Source organism: Bombina bombina, chromosome 1 (assembly GCF_027579735.1).
Source record: "Bombina bombina isolate aBomBom1 chromosome 1, aBomBom1.pri, whole genome shotgun sequence".
NCBI classification, from domain to species: domain Eukaryota; kingdom Metazoa; phylum Chordata; class Amphibia; order Anura; family Bombinatoridae; genus Bombina; species Bombina bombina.
Window position 1 is genome coordinate 1040258241 of NC_069499.1, and position 20025 is coordinate 1040278265.

General features: G+C 34.8%; 1 protein-coding gene across 1 annotated transcript in view; it reads right to left on the bottom strand.

The window, feature by feature from the left end:
• Positions 1–18483, bottom strand: part of LOC128666016 (syndecan 4-B) — a 28289-nt gene extending 9806 nt beyond the window's left edge. The window contains exon 1 of the mRNA XM_053720406.1: positions 18159–18483. Coding sequence (XP_053576381.1) covers positions 18159–18215 — 57 coding nt within the window. The 5' untranslated portion in view covers positions 18216–18483. The remainder of the gene's footprint in view (positions 1–18158) is intronic.
• Between the last annotated feature and the right edge of the window lie 1542 nt (positions 18484–20025).

Sequence of the window (20025 nt, forward strand, 5' to 3'; positions counted from 1 at the left end):
ACCAGTCAACACTGTAGATTTGCATAATCAAATGCAAGATAACAAGACAATGCAATAGCACTTAGTAAACTTCAAATGAGTAGTAGTTATTTTTATTCTGACAATTTTAAAAGTTTTGACTTTTTCCACTCTCCCTGTACCATGTGACAGCCATCAACCAATCACAAATGCATACACGTACCATGTGACTGCAATCAGCCATTCACAAATGCATACACACTTATTCTTGTACATGCTCAGTAGGAACTAGTGACTCAAATCTTTATATATAAAAAGACTGTGCACATTTTGTTAATGGAAAAATTGGAAAGTTGTTTACAATTGCATGCTCTATCTGAATAATGAAAGTTTAATTTTGATTGACTGTCCCTTTAACATTTTCAGTATAGGTGAGGGATATCACAGGCAAATTGAGCTATTTCAAAAGCCAATATAAAAAAGGTCAAATGAGCTATTTGTAAACAATGTAATACACTCTAACAGGTAAAATGACAAATGGGAACAGATTTAAAAAAGGGGATAAAATGTTTACAGTACACTGTCCCTTTAATGGTCTGGCCACCTGAAATATTAAAAAAAAAAAATTAAAAAAAGTTAAAGTATTTTCAAAGTTGCAGCATAAAACATGATTTTCCCAATGTCGTTTAAGGGCTTTGTTAGAAAATGACTTTGTAGTAAGGTTACAAAGGCAGCTTTAACAGTGCAAAGCTGTTCTCTTTACTACTGCCCTGTCAGGTGAGCTTTTTGTTGACGGTGCCCTTAGGCTGCCAGCAAATATACTTCTGTACAACCTAACCTAGTCAAAAGCATTGTTTTTTTAATGAAGAAAATAGATAGATACACACACACAGCCATGGAAATATACATTTGTGGTTGCCAAAGACAAATATAAAAAAAAAAAGATTTTAAATATAGAATGTTTTAGTTGTTAAAAGAAAAATGGCATTTTTAGGCAGAGATAACAAAAATATGTATATAAAAAAAAAAACTGGTCATGGGTCTTGAAAAAATATATTGGAAAAAAAAAAAACAAGCAGCAAATAACAGTGAGTAATGCGATAGGTAATGAGCAGTGTTGCCCTTGCATTGACTGTGTGCACAACACATATCGAAGATCAAAAGGAATCATCAAACTGAAATGATCTTAGTTGACCTTGCAGGTGCACTACCTACACTTTTTAGACCTTAAACATTAATAGGGCGGGAAATATCTTACAGATTAAAGGCTTTGGGGAGGGGAAAAAAACAAAAACAAAAAAACACGTTTACTTCTACCTCACATGACTAATAGAAAGACTTCATGTGTATACGCAGAAGAGTTTGCAGAAAGGATGCGCAGCCATGCTAGTATGTTCATACAGATAGAGCTGAATGATTAATGAGCTAAACATCAGAGCAGAAGAGTGCATAGGTAAGCACTAGCAAAACGTTACCACACATATGCACATGAGGTAAAAGGGCCACAACATGCACAGTGCTCACTTCTACATTGGAAGCTTGGATGTTTGACCAAAAAATAAAAATATTGTGGTGTGTTCTGAAATCTTATGGTCATTATGTAGTAAGCCCATATCTGTATGAGCACAAATTGCTTCTCATTGGCTTATAACATGGTGGTTGTTCTGCCCCGTTATCAGAAACGCACTCATAACTTATGATTTGCTCACAGATTGTTAAGTGTAGCTTCAGACAGCTTGTGTCTTATTTTATGGCACTCAACTGCTTTAATAATAAATGGTAATATGTAGTCAGAATACCAAAGGGGACCATAAATTAAAGGGACACGAAACCCAATTTTTTTCAATTCATTATTCAGATATAGAACAGAGTTGTAAACAACTTTACTATTTACTTTTGTCTAATTTGTTTTAATTCTCTTGATATCCTTGGTTGAAGAAAAAGCAATGCACATGGGTGAGTCAATAACATGACGCATATATGTGCACCCACCAATCAACAGCTCCTGAGTATGCTTTTCAACAAAGGATACCAAGAGAACAAAACAACTTAGATAATGGAAATAAAATGAAAAGTTGTTCATAATTACAAGTTCTATCTGAATAATGAGAGAAAATAATTGGGTTTTTATGCCCCTTTCAATTAAGAGCAAGTGCGTGTGCTTCAAAATGTATTCACAACTGCAGCAAAAACTGTCCATAAAATGGCAGCTAAACTAACATACAAAGCCCCCCAACTGCACTGCTCTCCCCTATATCTCAGACCTTGTCTCCAGATACTCTCCCTCCCGTCCCCTTCGCTCTGCTCATGACCTCCTACTCTCCTCCTCTCGTTACTTCCTCACATTTCCCTTTACAGGACTTCTCAAGACTGGCTCCCATCTTGTGGAACTCTCTGCCTCACTCCACAAGACTCTCCCCTAGTTTTGAACCCTTTAAGTGCTCCCTAAAGACTCTACTGTTCAGGGATGCATACAACCTACACTAACCTTTCTTTATACCAGTTCCTCTCCTCCATTGCTATCCCCTGAACCCCCTTAGCAAATAAGCCTAAGAATCCAGCTGTTTGTAGATCACCTTCTTAAGAGTTGCACTGTTGTAGTCAGCCCTTGGCAGGGCCCTCTACCCATTTGATCCCTATAAATGTTTTGTTGTACTCCCACTTTGTTTATCTGCAGAATCCATTGGCGCTCTACAAATAACTAATAATAATAATAATAATAATGTATTTGTGCCCACAAATCAAAGTCAGATAATATTTTTTTTTGGTTTCACTAATGAAAGCCTAGTTCCTTATTACACGTTTAGTCAGACGAATCCCAAAAGGATAAAGTTTAGATTGAAGAGATCAGATATTGTAAATCTCTGAAAACATATTTGAGGAAGGTAAGAAAAGCACTCTAGGTCAATGGCTTACAAATTTAGAAACCAAAAAAGAAGCTTCAGAGTATTCCAAAATGTTAAAAAAAAAAAAAAAAAAAAAAAGGACGTTCTAGGAGCTGTAGTCCATTGATTCAAATACAAAAAAGTCATAATTAAACTTTTATGATTCATATAGAACACGCCATTCAACCTTAGAAATCACTTCAACTATCAAAATGTGCACAATCTTTTTATATGCATACTTTGAGGCACCTGCTCCTACTGAGCATCTGAACAAATTCACAGTCTATATGTATATACTTTTTCCGATTGGCTGATGGCTGTCACATGATGCAGCAGGAATGAAAATTAGTAGATTTTTCTAACAAATGTTAAAGTTTAGTTTACGTATTTAAATGTTTCTGCATTGTCTTCATTGCGCATTTGTTGATTATGCTATTTAACTAGAATTTAAACAGATGTTTAATAAAAAAAGCACTAAGCACTTCTAGGCTAGTGAATAGAGTAGATAACAGGGAGTCAGTTTTGCTCATGTCCAGAATTGGCAGAATTAAAAAAAAAAACACACACAAACACTGGGGGGCAGGGCTACACTGATAATTTCTAATTTTGCAAGAAAACAGGTAAGTTATTTGCTGCTTTTTACACAATATTTTTTTTTTAATATATATTTACTTTGATATAACATTTTTGGTTTTATCAAAGGAGTATGGTTTAATATCCCTTTAAAGGCTGACATCACTCGTTCCCTGCTGGACATGATGAGGTGGATTGTTTACTCAGGGTTGCAATATTAGTTTACTGGGCATATGCTAACAAACAAGGGTCTTCTTTTGCAGCTCTTTGCAATGTCATTGCTGTGATACAATGTAAACACTAACACCCGTTCACCTGTCCTTCACACAATAATAGTCAGGGCCTAGTCACTATAATTAGACATTGCAATTAAACAAGGAAACAATCATCTACAAAACAGAATTCACCTGTGAATGTGATTAGAAATGAAGGGGTATATATTAAAAACCCTCAGGATTGTTTTTTTAAATTACAAATATCTCTTTTTAAACTGTATTTATTTATTTTGGCAGCCCTTGAAAGAGGCCCTATGACTGGTCAAAGTAAACAGGAAAATATTCAACAAGTCCTCCAAGGGGTACATCCCTTAACCGTTTTGCATTTGCAAAACCATACACATTTTCTAAGCAAAGTTCTAAAATACATACACACTAGGCACATAAATATGAATGCTCATTTAAGTAATGTACACTAGGTTAAATTGTATCAATCTGAAATATAGATTAGATTTCACAGAGGCCAAAAAGTCTTGTTTCTAACAGCTCTGTAAGATAAAGAAACCACTTAAGTATGTACACAAACGCAGCATTTGTACATTTTCAGTACACAGAAATAGAGAGGTTTAAAGGTTATAAAGTATATTTACAACAATGTTGGTTATGCAAAGCTGGGGAATGGGTAGTAAAGGCATTCTCTATCTTTTTATATAATAACTATTTTGGTGTAGACTGTCCCTTTAAACCACCATTTTGTGAAATATTTCTGGTGTATTCCTTTTTCCAAGAATCTTTCCTAAAGCTAAAAATAGGAGAAAGGCTTGGTCAATTGGACAATACCAGGGGCAGTTTGACGTACGCAAAACGTTTAATCCCATTTAAATAAAAAATAAATTCAAATAAAAAAAGAAAAGGTTATTTTTAAATGGTACTTATTCATATACAGAATTTAAAATGTTCGACCCCTTGAAAAACACAATTTTTTAAGCACCAAGTATTACTTGAAAGATGACAAATGACACTTCAGCAGCAATTGTTATGCTATATTTATGACTTAATTTTTTTCCAACACAACCTTAAAAAATATGGAGGAAAGGCCTTTCATAAACTGCCTCACAGGCATTAGACTAACAATACATACAAGGAGGTTGATTAACTGTCAATACTTTTTACTTAGACATAACCATGAGAAAATAGGAATATCTCAAGGTAGTACACGACATTGTTAGATATTACAAAAATCCCAGTAACTGATTTGAGAGTTACGTTATCACGGAGATGTGGTTTCTCCTTCATTTTGAACAGAGCACATGGCTTTAATTCAGTCCTGCTTATTCTTTATCTAAGAACGCCATGATCAGAGAGCAATGAAAGTGGAAACTAGGTGTGAAACATGATATAGATTATGAGAATGAGGAAAAAACTTTTTTTTTTTCTCTTTCTAGAACAGGAAATGTCTCAGTTACTGATGATCAAAAATCTTTACAAAAAAGCCTCAGGGAAAACTACTTTTCTGGCTTAAAAAAAAAAAAAGTTTGAATAGCTTGTCTTAACCGGTTCTCATATGAAATGCTGGGAAAAACAGATGAGAAATAAACACCAAAGATGTATTTTGTAGGAGGTTCGCATTCAGTTACCTTGTCAATTAGAGAAAAAAAAAAAGTTTGAATAAAAGTTGATTTCAGCAGACACACTCATTGTGGGAAATTTTATATATATATATATATATATATATATATATATATATATATATATATATATATATATATATATATATATATATATATATATATATATATATATACACACATATACACACACACACATACATACATACATATACACACACACACATACATGCATACACACCTTTGAGCCCTTTCCTGTCAAACACCTTGGCATATATCATCCCTTTTAAAACTTTTTTCAATATTAAATTGATAATTTTTAATAACAATGTGCATATATAGGACTAATACATTAATACGTTTTAAAATGTGTTTGAGCAACTTTTTTTTTTTTTTAACCCTTACACTTAACTTCAGGTCTCAAGTTGCGCTAAATATTGTGACAGAGTTTCGGCTTTCACTCTAGCACTACCTATAATTTTGAACTGGTAAAATTAGTGTTATTAAGAACGGCCGCAATATCTATTGGAAGTATAGATTGTGCTAGAGCAATGTCAACCACGCTAACCTATTTAACATCAAGTTGCTTGCGATCATTAGTGCACAATTTATAATCTAGCCCATTGTGTTTAGTGCAATATCAGAACCTTATGGACTTTTATTAGCACAAAACATTAATATAGCAATTGTTCCTCAAGTCAGTTATTGTGTCCACCAAAGAGAGGCCCTTATAATATTGAGCATGATCTTTGTAACTTCATATTACTCAGACATTCTCCACAAGAGCTTATATGATATTTTTACATTAAGTTGACCCCAAATGTACACATACATATACATAGCTTAGGGAGTGTACTCTAGGACAGGTATAACCGGTAAGATTAAAGCGTTTTCAAAATAGAATTTAAAAAAGCAATGAAGGCTTAACTACAATATTAAGCATAGCTTGCAAACAAAAATCTCTTCAAACATTATGTTCCTAGTTAAAGTTTATAATAAAAAAAAATATGGATGCCTAAGAAAGGAGGCAGACCATTCTGCTAGCATTGACATGCTACATGATTAGGTGCTATTGTTTCTAAAAGGTTTATGTTTTTCTAGAGGTCTCCAATGGGTGCACCTTGATTTATTATAACATTTGCAAGTATAAAATGTATTATTGAAATCTTGTGTGCTTTAAATAAGTGGGTGGGTCTCAGTGTGTGTATATATATATATATATATATATATATATATATATATATATATATATATATATATAAAATACCTGGCTCCTAGATTTTGAAAATATTTGTCAAGCACTGAGACAGATATTTATAGTGAGTGAGTGAGTGAGTGAGAGAGAGCGCATGTATATACACGCATGTGTGTTCTTTGCCCATATGCATGTGTGCTTGTAGTATGTCAGCTTATAGTTCTCTTGAAAACATAAATGTTGCATTACATGATGCAGTGGAGCACACATTTATGCAAATCCCATTTACACATTTCCTTTTAACTATTGGGCAAACAACCACTACAGAAACAGGGAAATTAAGGGACGACCAGTAGACCAGAATCTAACATTTTGGCATGATCTAAAGTTTCAGGTTTAAAAGCCAATTAGAAGGTTTGGGGAAAGTAGAATGAACATTAAGACATAAAACCTACACTTTTTCTTTCAGGATTCAGATAGAGCATGCGATTTTAAACAACTTTCTGATTTACTTCAATTATCAAATTTTCTTTGTTTTCTAGGTATCTTTTGTTGAAAACCAGACAAGCTCAGGAGCATGCACGTGCCTGGAGCACTATATAGCAGCAGTTTTGCAAGAACACTAGATGGCAACACTATTTCCTGCGATTTAGTGCTCCACCCACCTACCTAGGTATCTATCCAACAAAGAATAACATGAGAGCAAAGCAAATCTGATGATAGAAGTAAATTGTATGCTCTGTCTTAATTAAACAATTCATAAATCTTCTTATCCCTTTAATATGAATTTCTGCTGCTGAGTCTTTTTACACACTACATTTCTAATGCTATAAGCAGCAAGTTTACTTGGTCTAATACATATAGCCTATAAAATGATACAATAAGGAAAACAAAGTTCATAAAGTTATTTTTAATAAATTTGATATTTTTAATTCTTGAAGTTTGAAAGAACCCAAGAGAATAAATCACAAGCATAGTCTGCACTAATGAGTAGGTACTCTTCTGGCATGTACAGAATGTGGTTAGGATTCTTGCTCTGGACAGCACCTAAGATTACAATGCAGGGGTCAAAATGCTGAACAAAGGTTCACCTGAGAAAACAAAGCAAGAGAAAATGCTAATAATTACTTCTTATATCTATTTATATGGTTAGTTAATCCTCCTCAAAATAACATGCATTTACCTATCACAGTATAAAATGTCTGTTATAGGTCGGGGAGACAAACTGATAGATCCAGCAAATGACAACACGTTGGTCAAGTATATCTAGATATTTAACATCTATAACCTGGGATTGTGTGCACAGGGCCAACGTGTAGGTAATCTTGGCGTTGAAAGAGGAACAGCAGAACTGAGCAATTCTGGGCTGTCCTGTGACCATGTATGGAGCAGTAGACTATGTTCATGTAAACCGATTTCTGAAAAGCTTTTTAGACTTGGACATGCAACATTAAAGGGACAGTCAACCATAGAATTGTTATTGTTTTAAAAGATAGATAATCCCTTTATTACTCATTCTCCAGTTTTGCATAACCAACGCAGTTATATTAATATACTTTTTACCTCTGTGATTACCTTGTATCTAGGAACCTTCTTCCAGCCCCCTGATCACATGACTGCGACTGTTTATTATCTATTGTCTCAAATTTAGCATTGTTTTGTGCTAGATCTTAAATAACCCCCTGTGCCTGAACACAGTGTTATCTATATAGCCCATGTGTACTTTCTGTCTCTTTGCGTTGAAATGGAATTTAAAAAGCATGTGATAAGAGGCAGCCCTCAAAGGCTTAGAAATTAGCATATGAGCCTACCTATGTTTAGTTTAAACTAAGAATACCAAGAGAAAAAAGCAAATTTGATGATAAAAGTTAATTGGAAAGTCAATTAAAATTAAAAAAGTCCTAACTGAATAATGAAAGTTTAATTTATACTTGACTGTCCCTTTAAGAAAGACATTACAGTAAAATTGAAATTCCCATTTAAATGTGTGAACATGCATAATAAATTAATTTGCAATGTGTTCATTATTTATTTTCAACCATTTCTCTGTATATTAACGTTGAGAATTGTGTTTATTCAACTTCCTCAGGGTTTGGAGTGCACTGCGCAGGATTCAGAACTATGCCCTTGCCCAGGCAACATACTATACAGCAATTGTCTGCTCCGTTCACAAGCTTATTTATATCTGTCCCTAAATGACCATAGCAAAAACAAACATAGGAGGGCTTTCAAAAAGGATTTGCTCCTGGACTACAAAATGATGCAAATTTCACAAACAAAATGGCAGATGAAATGCCCTGAAGACACTGCCCCTTGATGTATACAAAATAACAGTCCATTTCAGTTTTGAATAGAAGCATTTTTTTGCAATACACAGAGTCTGTTTAGAGATTCAGGGGTGGTTTGTGCCCTGGGGAAATACCTCTTATGTTCTGAATAAATCAATACCTTTAATTAGAGGTTTTTTTTTAAATAATACAAAACAAGTACATATATTCAAAATAAATGCATTCAGGCTCATTTGAATGTTGAGAATTCTGCTCCTTTACCAAGCCTACTATGGATTTTTAAGATTTTCAAAGTAATTATGGAAGTGTGCATGTATACAGCGTTGTAAATAAGTAACAAAATAAATTAATAACACACTTGAAATTATAGTAGATGTGTTTCCCAGAACTGCTGTACCCTGTTTTCAACAAATATATCCTTTGCCCGAGAACAAACTGAACCTAAGACAATTTTATAACATGGACTGCCATAAACAAATTCAGCTGAAGCAGTAAACGAGAAGGTAATTTAAAATCAGTACAAACACCTGTTATAACAAAACACACCCAATATAATAGACCCATTCATCGCCTTGTGTAACTAGAATAATGAAACACGCTGGTACTAGATATTGGTTGACTAACCACTATAAGAGAAACAAATCATCTATGAGCAAAGCAACTCTTCTGATTCAAGTTTGGAAATACGTAAGCAGCAATATATTGTATATAAAAACACTGGAGGAAACTTCAAATTAAATTAATAATTACCAGGATTGAGAGACACAAACCGAACATTGTTCTTTTGCGATTCATATAGAGCATACAAATTTCAAACAACTGTCCAGTTTGCTTTTATTAGGAAATATGCTTCATTCTCTTTATTGAAGGGTCGTCTGCAATGCACTATTGAGAGTTTGCTGAACATCATCAGGTGAGCCAATAAAAAAAAAAAGCATATTTACAATCACCAATCAGAAGAAAGCTCCGGTAGTGCATTGCTGCTATTAATGCTTTTCGGTAATGGGTACTAATACAAAGAAAATTTAATAGAAGTAACCTGAAAATTGTGTGCTCTGTCTTTATTATGACGTGAGCATTCCTGGACCTCATTCAGTATGTTCTCATGGAAAGCATTGAAGTTTAAGCAAAGCATTCCAATAGAAAATAGCAACGAACTGTAAAGTTGTTGTTTTTTTAATGCTGTAAATACATTGAGCACAGGATCTGAAGCGTGCTTTGATTAAGGTCAATGGTGCAATTGACACACTTCTGATTGGCTGCACCGCCCGCTAGCAAGTTTATGCAAAAAATAATTTGTGCAACAGGGTGGCCAGTGTGTTGGTATTTCAAGTTCAGGGGTTAAGTTATGCATACAAATTTGAGACATTGTTTTTAATGGTCATTGTTTACTATTTTATATTAACCTCTTAAGGACATATGACGGAATTTTTCCGTCATAAAACAATTGAGCAAACTGAAAGCTGCGTCCTTAAAGGGTTAAAAATAATTCTATACATTTTTGCCACATTCCGAGTTCCTGTTGGCGAAAGGAAACTTGTTTTACAGCTCCTGCGGGCACCCTCACTATAAGTATACACTATCAGTGTGGGGGTCAAGGTCGTACCTTTAATCTTCGGGGTGATATCCCAACGATACAATATTCCTGACTGAGGGTTCAGTCACACATGGCTTGCTGGACAGTTTTGAATGGTTCAGCACATCTTAATGTGCTTATAAATTTGTGAGCATTATTCATCATTGTTTTCTGACATATTTAACTATTAGGCGCCCTAGTCTCTTTCTGTTTTTATGCGTAAAAATGTAGAGTAAGAGCAGTAAAGTGACAATTATTAGACTATACTTAGTCATAAAAATAAAATGCTTAGTTTGTCCCTTTAAATATTTTTTTTTTTTTAAATGAAAAGTGGGCTCCTATAAAAAAAGTAACACTCCTTAGAAGAACAGTAACGAACATTAGACTATCTAAAATTAAAAATTTAAACTAATTAAAATTTAGAGTAAAATCAAACAAAGAAACCAAACCTTAGATGAGTCAGTTGGTTAAGGTTTAGTCATAAAAATAATCTTACACTGCAAACTTTCACAAATGTTTGTAAAGTCACCAGTCTGAAGAAGTGGACAAAATTGTGACATAAGTATTAGTCATATGTCACTAAAAAGCTGACTCATATGTAAAAACCATGAAGATAAATAGTTTAATTTGAGACAGTGAGCAATGCTGACTGGACAGTGTAATCTACCAATATTACGTGCACTGTAACATAAATGCGTGAGACAGACACCAAGCCCTTATACAAATATATAGAAGACACAATTTTATGAATGAAAGAAGAAATTTAAATATAAACTTTATATGTGTGATCTATTTGAAAATAAGCAACAAGTCTATTTCACTGACTTGATAGTTATGCTAAATAAATAGCTCCACATGATCAAATTGGCAACTTACAATGTCAATAACCAACTAGCTCCTAGATGGCTTAAAAAGAGTTAAAACACAGTAACACTGCATCTAGTTGGTGGTAACTAAATTTTACAGGATTCACTGCTGGAGATTCAGTTTTTAAACTGGGGTTTAAATGCCAGAAGCAACAGCTTCTAAAGCAAAAGGGACAACATTATTTACAATGTTAGATGTAGAGGTGTTTGTGTGCATATTCACCTGTAACCCCACTCTTCTGCCATAATGATATTCCAGTGTGCCCTGCAAATAAACTGACCTAGACACCGATGCATAACATAGCAGCTGTTCACTTGCTGAAGAGATCTGTCATGCACATGTAACATTTCTAAGTGAAAGGGGAAAGACATAATACTGCAAGTTCACACACTAGTCTTTTAAAATGAGGACAAAACAGGTTAGTCACAATGACAAAACAGCATCAGTCTTAGGGCCCGATTATTACAACTGTGACGGTTCTGACAAGTTTTTTCACGCTGACCCTCGCAGGGTCTGTACTCATGGAATTATCTTATCAAAGGGAAAGTTCCTGCGAGTGCTGAGATGTCTCCTTTAGAAAGTAATGGAGCTTGCTGGAAAGGGAAACTCTGCTGGGTAGAGCGAAGTTAGCAGGGGGGTGCTTTACAAAATAAAACTTGCATCAAGAACAAATCACATTGAGCTGCTTTCTGCATATAGCATCTTAAAGGGACACTGAACCCAAATGTTTTCTTTCATGATTCAGATAGAGCATGCAATTTTAAGCAATTTTCTAATTTACTCCTATTATCAATTTCTTTGTTCTCTTGCTATCTTTATTTGAAAAAGAAGGCATCTAAGCTAAGGAGCCAGCAAATTGTTTCTTCAGAACCATGAACAGCATAGTATATTGGTGCTGTCCAATCAGCAAGGACAACCCAGTTTGTTCACCAAAAATGGACCGGCATGTAAACTTACATTCTTGCTTTTCAAATAAACATACCAATAGAATGAAGAAAGATTGATAACAGGAGTAAATTAGAAAGTTGTTTAAAATTGCATGCTCTATCTGAATCACGAAAGAAAAAATTTGGGTTCAGTGTCCCTTTAAACTAAAGTTCAGGAGTACATTTAACATTTACAGGTTTTTGTTTTTTTGTTTTTTTTTTACATAGGATGCAAATTTTAAATTTACTCCTGAAGTTAAAAACATTAAAAGGGACATAAACATTTTTTTCTCTTCATGATTCAGATTGAACATACAATTTTAAATAACTTTCCAGTTTCTTCTAATATCAAATGTGCTTCATTCACTTGGTATCCTTTGTTGTAGGATCAGCAATGCACTACTGGGAGCGAGCTGAGCAATAGGTGTGCCAAAGAGGCATATATGTGCCACTACCAATCACCAGCTAGCTCTCAGTAGTGCACTGCAGCTCCTGAGCCTACCTAATTACGTTTTTTAAAGAACAAAGCAAACTAGATAACAAAAGTAAATTGTAACGTTATTTAAAACTAAAAGCTCTTTCTGAATCATGAAAGAGTGTTGTATGTCCCTTTAAGATACACACTCCCAAGATTCTGGATCGTGATCACTTGTATGCCCTTTATGTGTAATGTTAAAATATTAGACACATTCCATACAGGGGACCCTTCAGGGTCATGCAGGAAATTGGAGGGCTTGTTTAAACAATCATAACTAGTTGCAAACAAAGTTCTACGGCATGAGACCAGTTTAAAGATTGTTAGACATTTTTAAGTTATAGATTTCTTTTATGAAACATATCAGCTATAAAGATTGTAAAATGACTGTGCTTAGAATAAAAAAGGGGGGGGGGGGCAGAAAGGCTAACAATGTAGTCTTAGATTTTTTTGCATCCTATAGTAAGTCAAATAAATGAGTCATAAAAAAACAGTTCAGTGGAAAAAGACACTCAGCCAAGAAAAAAGAACTTCTAGTTACTAGATAATTTCATAAGGAAGTAATTAAAGGTTCATCTATTAAAACAGAAGGTATATGTTTGCACTTTCAATTAAGGCAATTCAATCATTGTGTAGGAAATGGAGTCAACAGAAAGCAGGCAGGGGGAGAGAATTCCTCACTTACAAAATAGACTTTAAAAACAGCCCCATTTATATGTAAACGAGGGGCCTTAAGGAACAATTACCCAAAAGGGGCCTCACCATATAAATGTCTTTTTTTTTTCCTCTCTCAAACTGGCAATCTGACTTTGCAAGCCCTGGTGTTGTTTTGAACTGGTACAATTTGACAATTTAAGGAATTACTGAAGCATGCATTCAAATCAGCCCAGCATTCTAGATGTCAATAGATCAGAGAGATTTAATAAAAAAGTAACAGAAAAGCCGTAAGAATAATTAGATTACAATTAATGTAGAACTGATGTATAGATTTTTATTTGTATAAATCCTGGCTCACAGGATATTCCAAGCTGCAAAGATAAAAAGCTTTTTCACCAGTTCAGAAATAATAAAAAAAAAAAAAAAAAAAAAAAAAAAAAAAAGGATTAACCAAAACAAAAAATTCCAGCATTAAACTTCCACTATATCACAACTGTACAAGAAAGTAACTTGAAACATTATGTATTGCACAGCAATGGGAAGGAGGGGGGAGTTCAGAGGAAGGATATCCATTTTTGGATACGAAAAAAAAAAAAAAAAAGTTCTGCATGAGGCCTTACGCAATATGCAGAAGGCCCATGTTGCAACAGTAACGTACAATGACGCGTGGAAACATCAAAGCCAACTCATTACTGATTGCTGGAGCAGCCTGTGATTAGTTACCATGCATTCTCAGGAATAAAATTATGTGGTGGGTACAAATAAAACGTTTACTCTGGTGGCTTCCAAAAACTTTTCCTCTGTACCCTATATAGAGTTTTCTGAAACTTCTAATTATATAAATATTCAGAAAACAGAACTCCATTTGGATGCTATTTTGCGTTTTGCTGACTTCTTTATTGAGCTGCATTAGCAGCTTTTTCGGCTATGTGGAGTACGTTTGCGTAAGCCAACCTGCTGCCACATATTTAAAGGACCACGAAATTCAGTAGAATTGTATAATTATCAAGTGCATAATAAAAAGACAATGCAATAACACTTACTCTGAATTTCAAATAAACACTAGATTTTTTTTCTGACAAATTTCTTTTCTCACCATTTTCCGGCCCACTGTATCATGTGACAGCCATCAGCCAATCACAAACTAGTATATGTATACCCTGGGAGCTTGTGCACATGCTCGGTAGGATCTTGTTCCCCAGAAAGTGTGAATATATAAAAAGACTGAGCAAAGTTTGATAATGGAAGTAAATTAGACAATGTCTTAAAATTGCATCTTCTTTCTGAATCAAAGTTTGTTTTGACTTGAGTGTCCCTTTAAGAAGCAGAAACCGCTTCATATTCCTCTCTGTCACCTCAGAGGTGACGAGATCAATTGACATTCCCTGCTCTACCACAATTGGCTGCACCAAAGCAGGGGCAGAATTGCACAAGAATCTTCTTAAGCAATGAAAATTTTGTTGTGCAATGCAATAGCTCAAGTGACAATTGCAGGCAGACAGGTTCACGTCTTGCATACCTGTCCACCTGCAGGGATAGTACATCTAGCCCCTAGAGATAGATATATACTAAGAATAAAAGAATCATTTTAAAACACCAGACGTGTGTGTGATAGAGCACAGAAAACAAAGTAGTTTATTTATTGTTCTTTGTTTATTGACTGCTCCTAGGTCTTATGTATCTACATTATAATACATGATAAAGGTAGCCATTAGGGAAACTCAGTCAACAATCAAGAAATCAAACAAACAATGTCACCTTGTTTGCAACAAGTTTAATTTGTGGCATTTATTTGAACTTTAAAAAGGGACATGAAATCCAAAATGTTTCTTTTATGATTTAGGTAGAATATATCATTTTAAACAACTTTCCAGTTTACTTCTATTTGCTTCATTCTCTTGGTATCATTTGTTGAAGGAGCAGTAATGCACTACTGGTTTTTAACTGAACACATGGGTGAGCCAATGACAGACACACACATATATATCACATCCAAACGAGGCTCCAGCATAAAAATTAGATGTGTTTATTCAGGAAACATTTAAAACTAACGGCGTGCAAGCCAGGTAGGTGCAATGTTAGACAACTTCCCAGTCTAACGCGTTTCAGTTAGAAGATATATATATATATATATATATATATATATATTCACCAATCAGCAGCTAGAACATTGATCCTTTGCCGCTCCTGAGCTTACCTAGATAAATCTTTCAGCAAAGGATAACAAGAGAATTAATCAAATTAAATAATAGAAGTAAATTGAAAAGTTGTTTAAAATTGTATGCTCTGTCTAAATCATGAAAGAAAGAAAAAAGTTGGGTTTCATATCCCTTTAAAGGCTAACAAAATGATCTTCAGGTTATCTCTAATGCCCCAAATAGGAGAGAGTGTCTCTACAAGACGTAGGTAGGGATTCAACTGTTTTTTCATCTTCCATCAGCTCTTGTATTTTATGTTGAATGTGCTGGGGCCTATGATTTACTAACCTTTAATGATACAACAACTATGTCATGCAGTCAACAGTAGGAAAGGCCATTACAGAAATGCCTCATTATCTGTTGCCATTTGAAAGGGGTTCCCAGTATAAAGCTTAACAATAGTGTGTATTATTGTAACATGCTTTATGTTGACTTAACTATGCAATAAAATTATGTAAAACAGTATAATGAGTTTTTAAAATGGGGGGGAAAAAAAGAGAAGGGGGGGGGGGGGAAAGTACAAAAAGTAGCAGTATTCAATAAAACTGATGATATGGAGCTGGATCATATTACATAATTAATCAAATGTCTTAATACTGATGAGGTAAGTTCCTCAGAGCAGCCACCCTTCAAGGATGAGGGGACTTTCTTTTGATCACACAACAATGAGAATTTCACTTAAAGATAAGTATTAAATTCAGTGGTGCAATTCATATTGTTGTGTTGGGATCAATGCTCCAGGGATAAAAAAAAAAAAAAGGTATCACAGACGCCAAACTGGATAAGGAAATTACAATATTATTAAAGTGAAACTTCTAGAATAAATTTATAAGGAAGATTAACAGAGTAATTTTAATAATTTCCCCACTACTACAATTACTTCTACAAACCGTCCATTTGAACAAAACTATCTGAATAATAGTAGTAGCCAAACGTAAAAAAGCACATTCTTCACAAATTGTGATGCCAGACGGGTGGGACAAGAGGTTGGCAAATAAAAGAAAAAAATGTTTTTAAAGAACTTTATCCACAGCCCATTAACCAAGCGAATTACATCAGCAAGAAAGGTGCTGGAATTCCCACATAACAATGAGACAGGTCAGAGTTCCTCTCTCATGCTCTGTGGTTCAGAGACAGTCAAGAGACAAGAGATGTGTTTAAAAGGAGACTCTTGTTTAGACATTCAAGGGACACAGACTATAGTCCTTGGGGTAACAGCCTATTTAGTTGAAAGACAATTATTGATCTAGAGGATACTTTAGGTGGTTTAGCTCTGATTCAGCTTAGTTACTTAATTATAACAATATAATAAACAAGTATTTAACCCTTTGACGACAGGGTTAATTTGTCTAAATCGGAACGTTCCTATATAGACAAATTGAAATCCCGATATCGTGCACGCAAACATTAGATTTCAATTATGGGATCGGGTCAGGGGGCGTCCCTATGACGCTAGGCACGCCCTCCAGACCGCTGAAGCCTGACGAGGTTAGGACGGAATAGAACATCATAACAGCGCTTAAAGGTTAAACAGACATAACTTTCTAAAATATATATATATACACACACACACATACATACACACATATATATATATACACACACACACACACATACATATACACAAACACACACAATATTATTTAGACCTATACTACTGTGATTATTGAAGCAAAACTAATAATCCACCTTAAAAGTGCAAATTACAATAGAGCATGGTGAGAGAATTGGGGTAAATAAAAGTCCATAGATAAAAATTATCTAAAAGCATAAACTCAAACCTCCATGGGAGAAAGTTGTACAAAGTACAAATTTCAGATTAATTTTACAATAAAAAAAAGGTAAGCAAGATAAATAATGAATGTATATTGCAATAATGTTTTAGTTGTAATAATAAAATATGCTGTCTTGTTGAAATGGTTTCATTGTTCTTGAACCCTCCAGTTTCCAGGACCCCCATTTGTCAGTGAAAACATTTCATCAAGTTTAGGATGTAGAACGAGGAATTATATACTTGGTCCAAAAAAAATAAAAAAATAATAATAATCACAATTACAGACATTTAAGGTATTTCCTGCACTACTGCCCCATTTCTAAATATCTGAAAGCATGGATCGTAACTGTGGTTATTTCTAACTAGTTTGTGCTTTTAAAACAATAGAAACTATTTGATCTTTCATGTGCTAACCCCACCATTGTTCATAACATCATCACCATTGAATATATATATATTTACATTGTATGCTGCTAAAATTGTTACTGATAGTTTTGGAAAACATTTTTCTTCTTTATTTGAATACAGTGTAACATAATTAATGAAACTGCCTTGTACAGTCCAGCTATTTGTAATCACTGCATTCCTAAGTTACAATATACATTACAACTACCATACTGATCTTGTAATTCTCTAAGCAAAAGCTGATATCATTTAAAAATAAACTTGTGCCTTTCTAAACCATGGGAAGTATGAGATTCTCTAAATCACTGAACGTTCTGAACTAAGCTGAAACTCGCTACAGTGGTTGGCAAGTTGTCTGCTTCATTTTACTGTACATTCAACAACCAGTAACCCATTACTAAGGAATGCGCGCTATGTGGCCACTCGGCTCCATAGCAAGCACGCAAGTCTACAGAACTAACTTTGTTCCTGATCACATTCCCCATAGCTAACACATATTCATATAGATGAATGCACATTATAGACAAACTTTACTTACCGACTCTGCTGCAACTGCAGACAGCAGCATGGCAACGAGCAACACAATCCGATTCATTATTTGTGTGTGATTTAGTCCCAACACGCGATCCCTGGATCTCTTAAATGAATGATTCTGTGTTTTGCTCCAAGCTTCTTTGTCTGTTGCCTGTGATTTTGTTTTTCTTTTTACTCTTATACAAATGCTCTCAATAACTCCTCTGCTGTGTTCAACCAACAACTTTATTCTGCTGTTCACCACTACCTTCAAAGGATTTTTTATATGAAGTCCACTCCCATTTTAGAAGTTTAACAAACAGGCTTTCCCCCTCCCCCTTTACCGGAATTTCCCTGTCTGAGGTTGACTGGTTGAAGGGAAATGACATAAGAAGACTGAGTTGTTTCACAAGTGACTTGTGGATTTTTTTCTTCTAGTACCTTTTGTTTCCTTTTGTAATGTGACGTAGGCTCTGGCTATATACAGTGATGGAAGGCGCAGCATACATGTGCTTTACAGAAGTTTAGGAAGTTTTACTTATCAGGTTTCTATTTGCAAATAGAAAATTGTTTCCTTTCTCCAAGGAAAAACGGAATAATTGTGTTATGTTTAGAAATTCTATTTCTGCGCCATTGAAAATATTTAGGTTTAGAAAATCTATAAAATTAGGCTTACCATAATTTTTAGAGGTGAAACTGGGACCACCTGGTGCGGTGCCAGTGGGGGTGTGGTCAGAAGCGTGGTCAAGGGGGCGTGGCAATTACCGGTCCTTTTAAAGTAGTAGCTTTTATGTGTGTAATGTTTCATGGATACTCTACCCTTCCTCAGTCAAACAAGTGAATCACACAGTTTAAATAGACCATAACACCACCCCCTAGTGAAAAAGACACCATTACGTTGTCATGGCAAATAAATCATTAATCTAAATCTCAGATGCTAAATAATGCCAAACATCAAGCATAATTATTGCTTTCATAATTATCAATTTCACAATTTAATATCTGCAGTGTAATATGTGTTTTATGTGTCTAATTAAGGAACAGAGCCAAATACTGATAAGGCATAAATACAACATTGAATGAAAGTAAAAAAGAAACACGTACCTGCTAAAGCTGTTTAAGAGGCTACTCTATACCATAATGCAGGAAGATTATAGCCAACATACTATCCTGCATGAAGTAAAGCAAGATCCAGGCCAAAAATCCTGCCTGTCTGTACTTCCTAGTCATACCCATATGATTCCCCTAAACGTGTATCATCGGTGATGTCACCAGGGGTCGGGGGGGTTGTTAAATTCCTAGAAAAATAAACCAAGTAGTATTACAAAATAAAACAAACCTATGCTGCTCACTCAGCCTGTATTACTAAATGTAAACTTTGAAGGACACGAACGTTAAGCTAAGCAGGGCTGTATGTAACAAAGTACCAGCATCCAACTATGCTGGAGAGCCACAGTCCAGTCATTTTGAATAATGTGTCCGGGTTTCAGGTGGTCTGAAAACCGGACACATGATTTGAAACCTGGAGGTGGCAACCCTACTGGGACAGAATGAACAACTGGGTGGGACACTGGGACAGCGCCTCCAAACCGGGACAATCCCAGTAAAAGTGGGACTTCTGGTAAGCCTATATAAAATATCTATATGGTATAAGCATTAATTTATTATGTGAAACGTATAATACGTCATTATTTTACATCAAATATAGATATGTGGATTACATGCGGCTACCAACATTAAAGCAGTGATTGTGTCTCCCAACAACAAAAAAGGAGACATATTTTGGGGTGTAAAATGCCTGTTGTGTTGTCCCAATAGATCTTCCCCAGCCAGCCAGTGCTCACACATGAGCTCTTCTCACATACATGAATGCATTATATGAACCCCTCAGC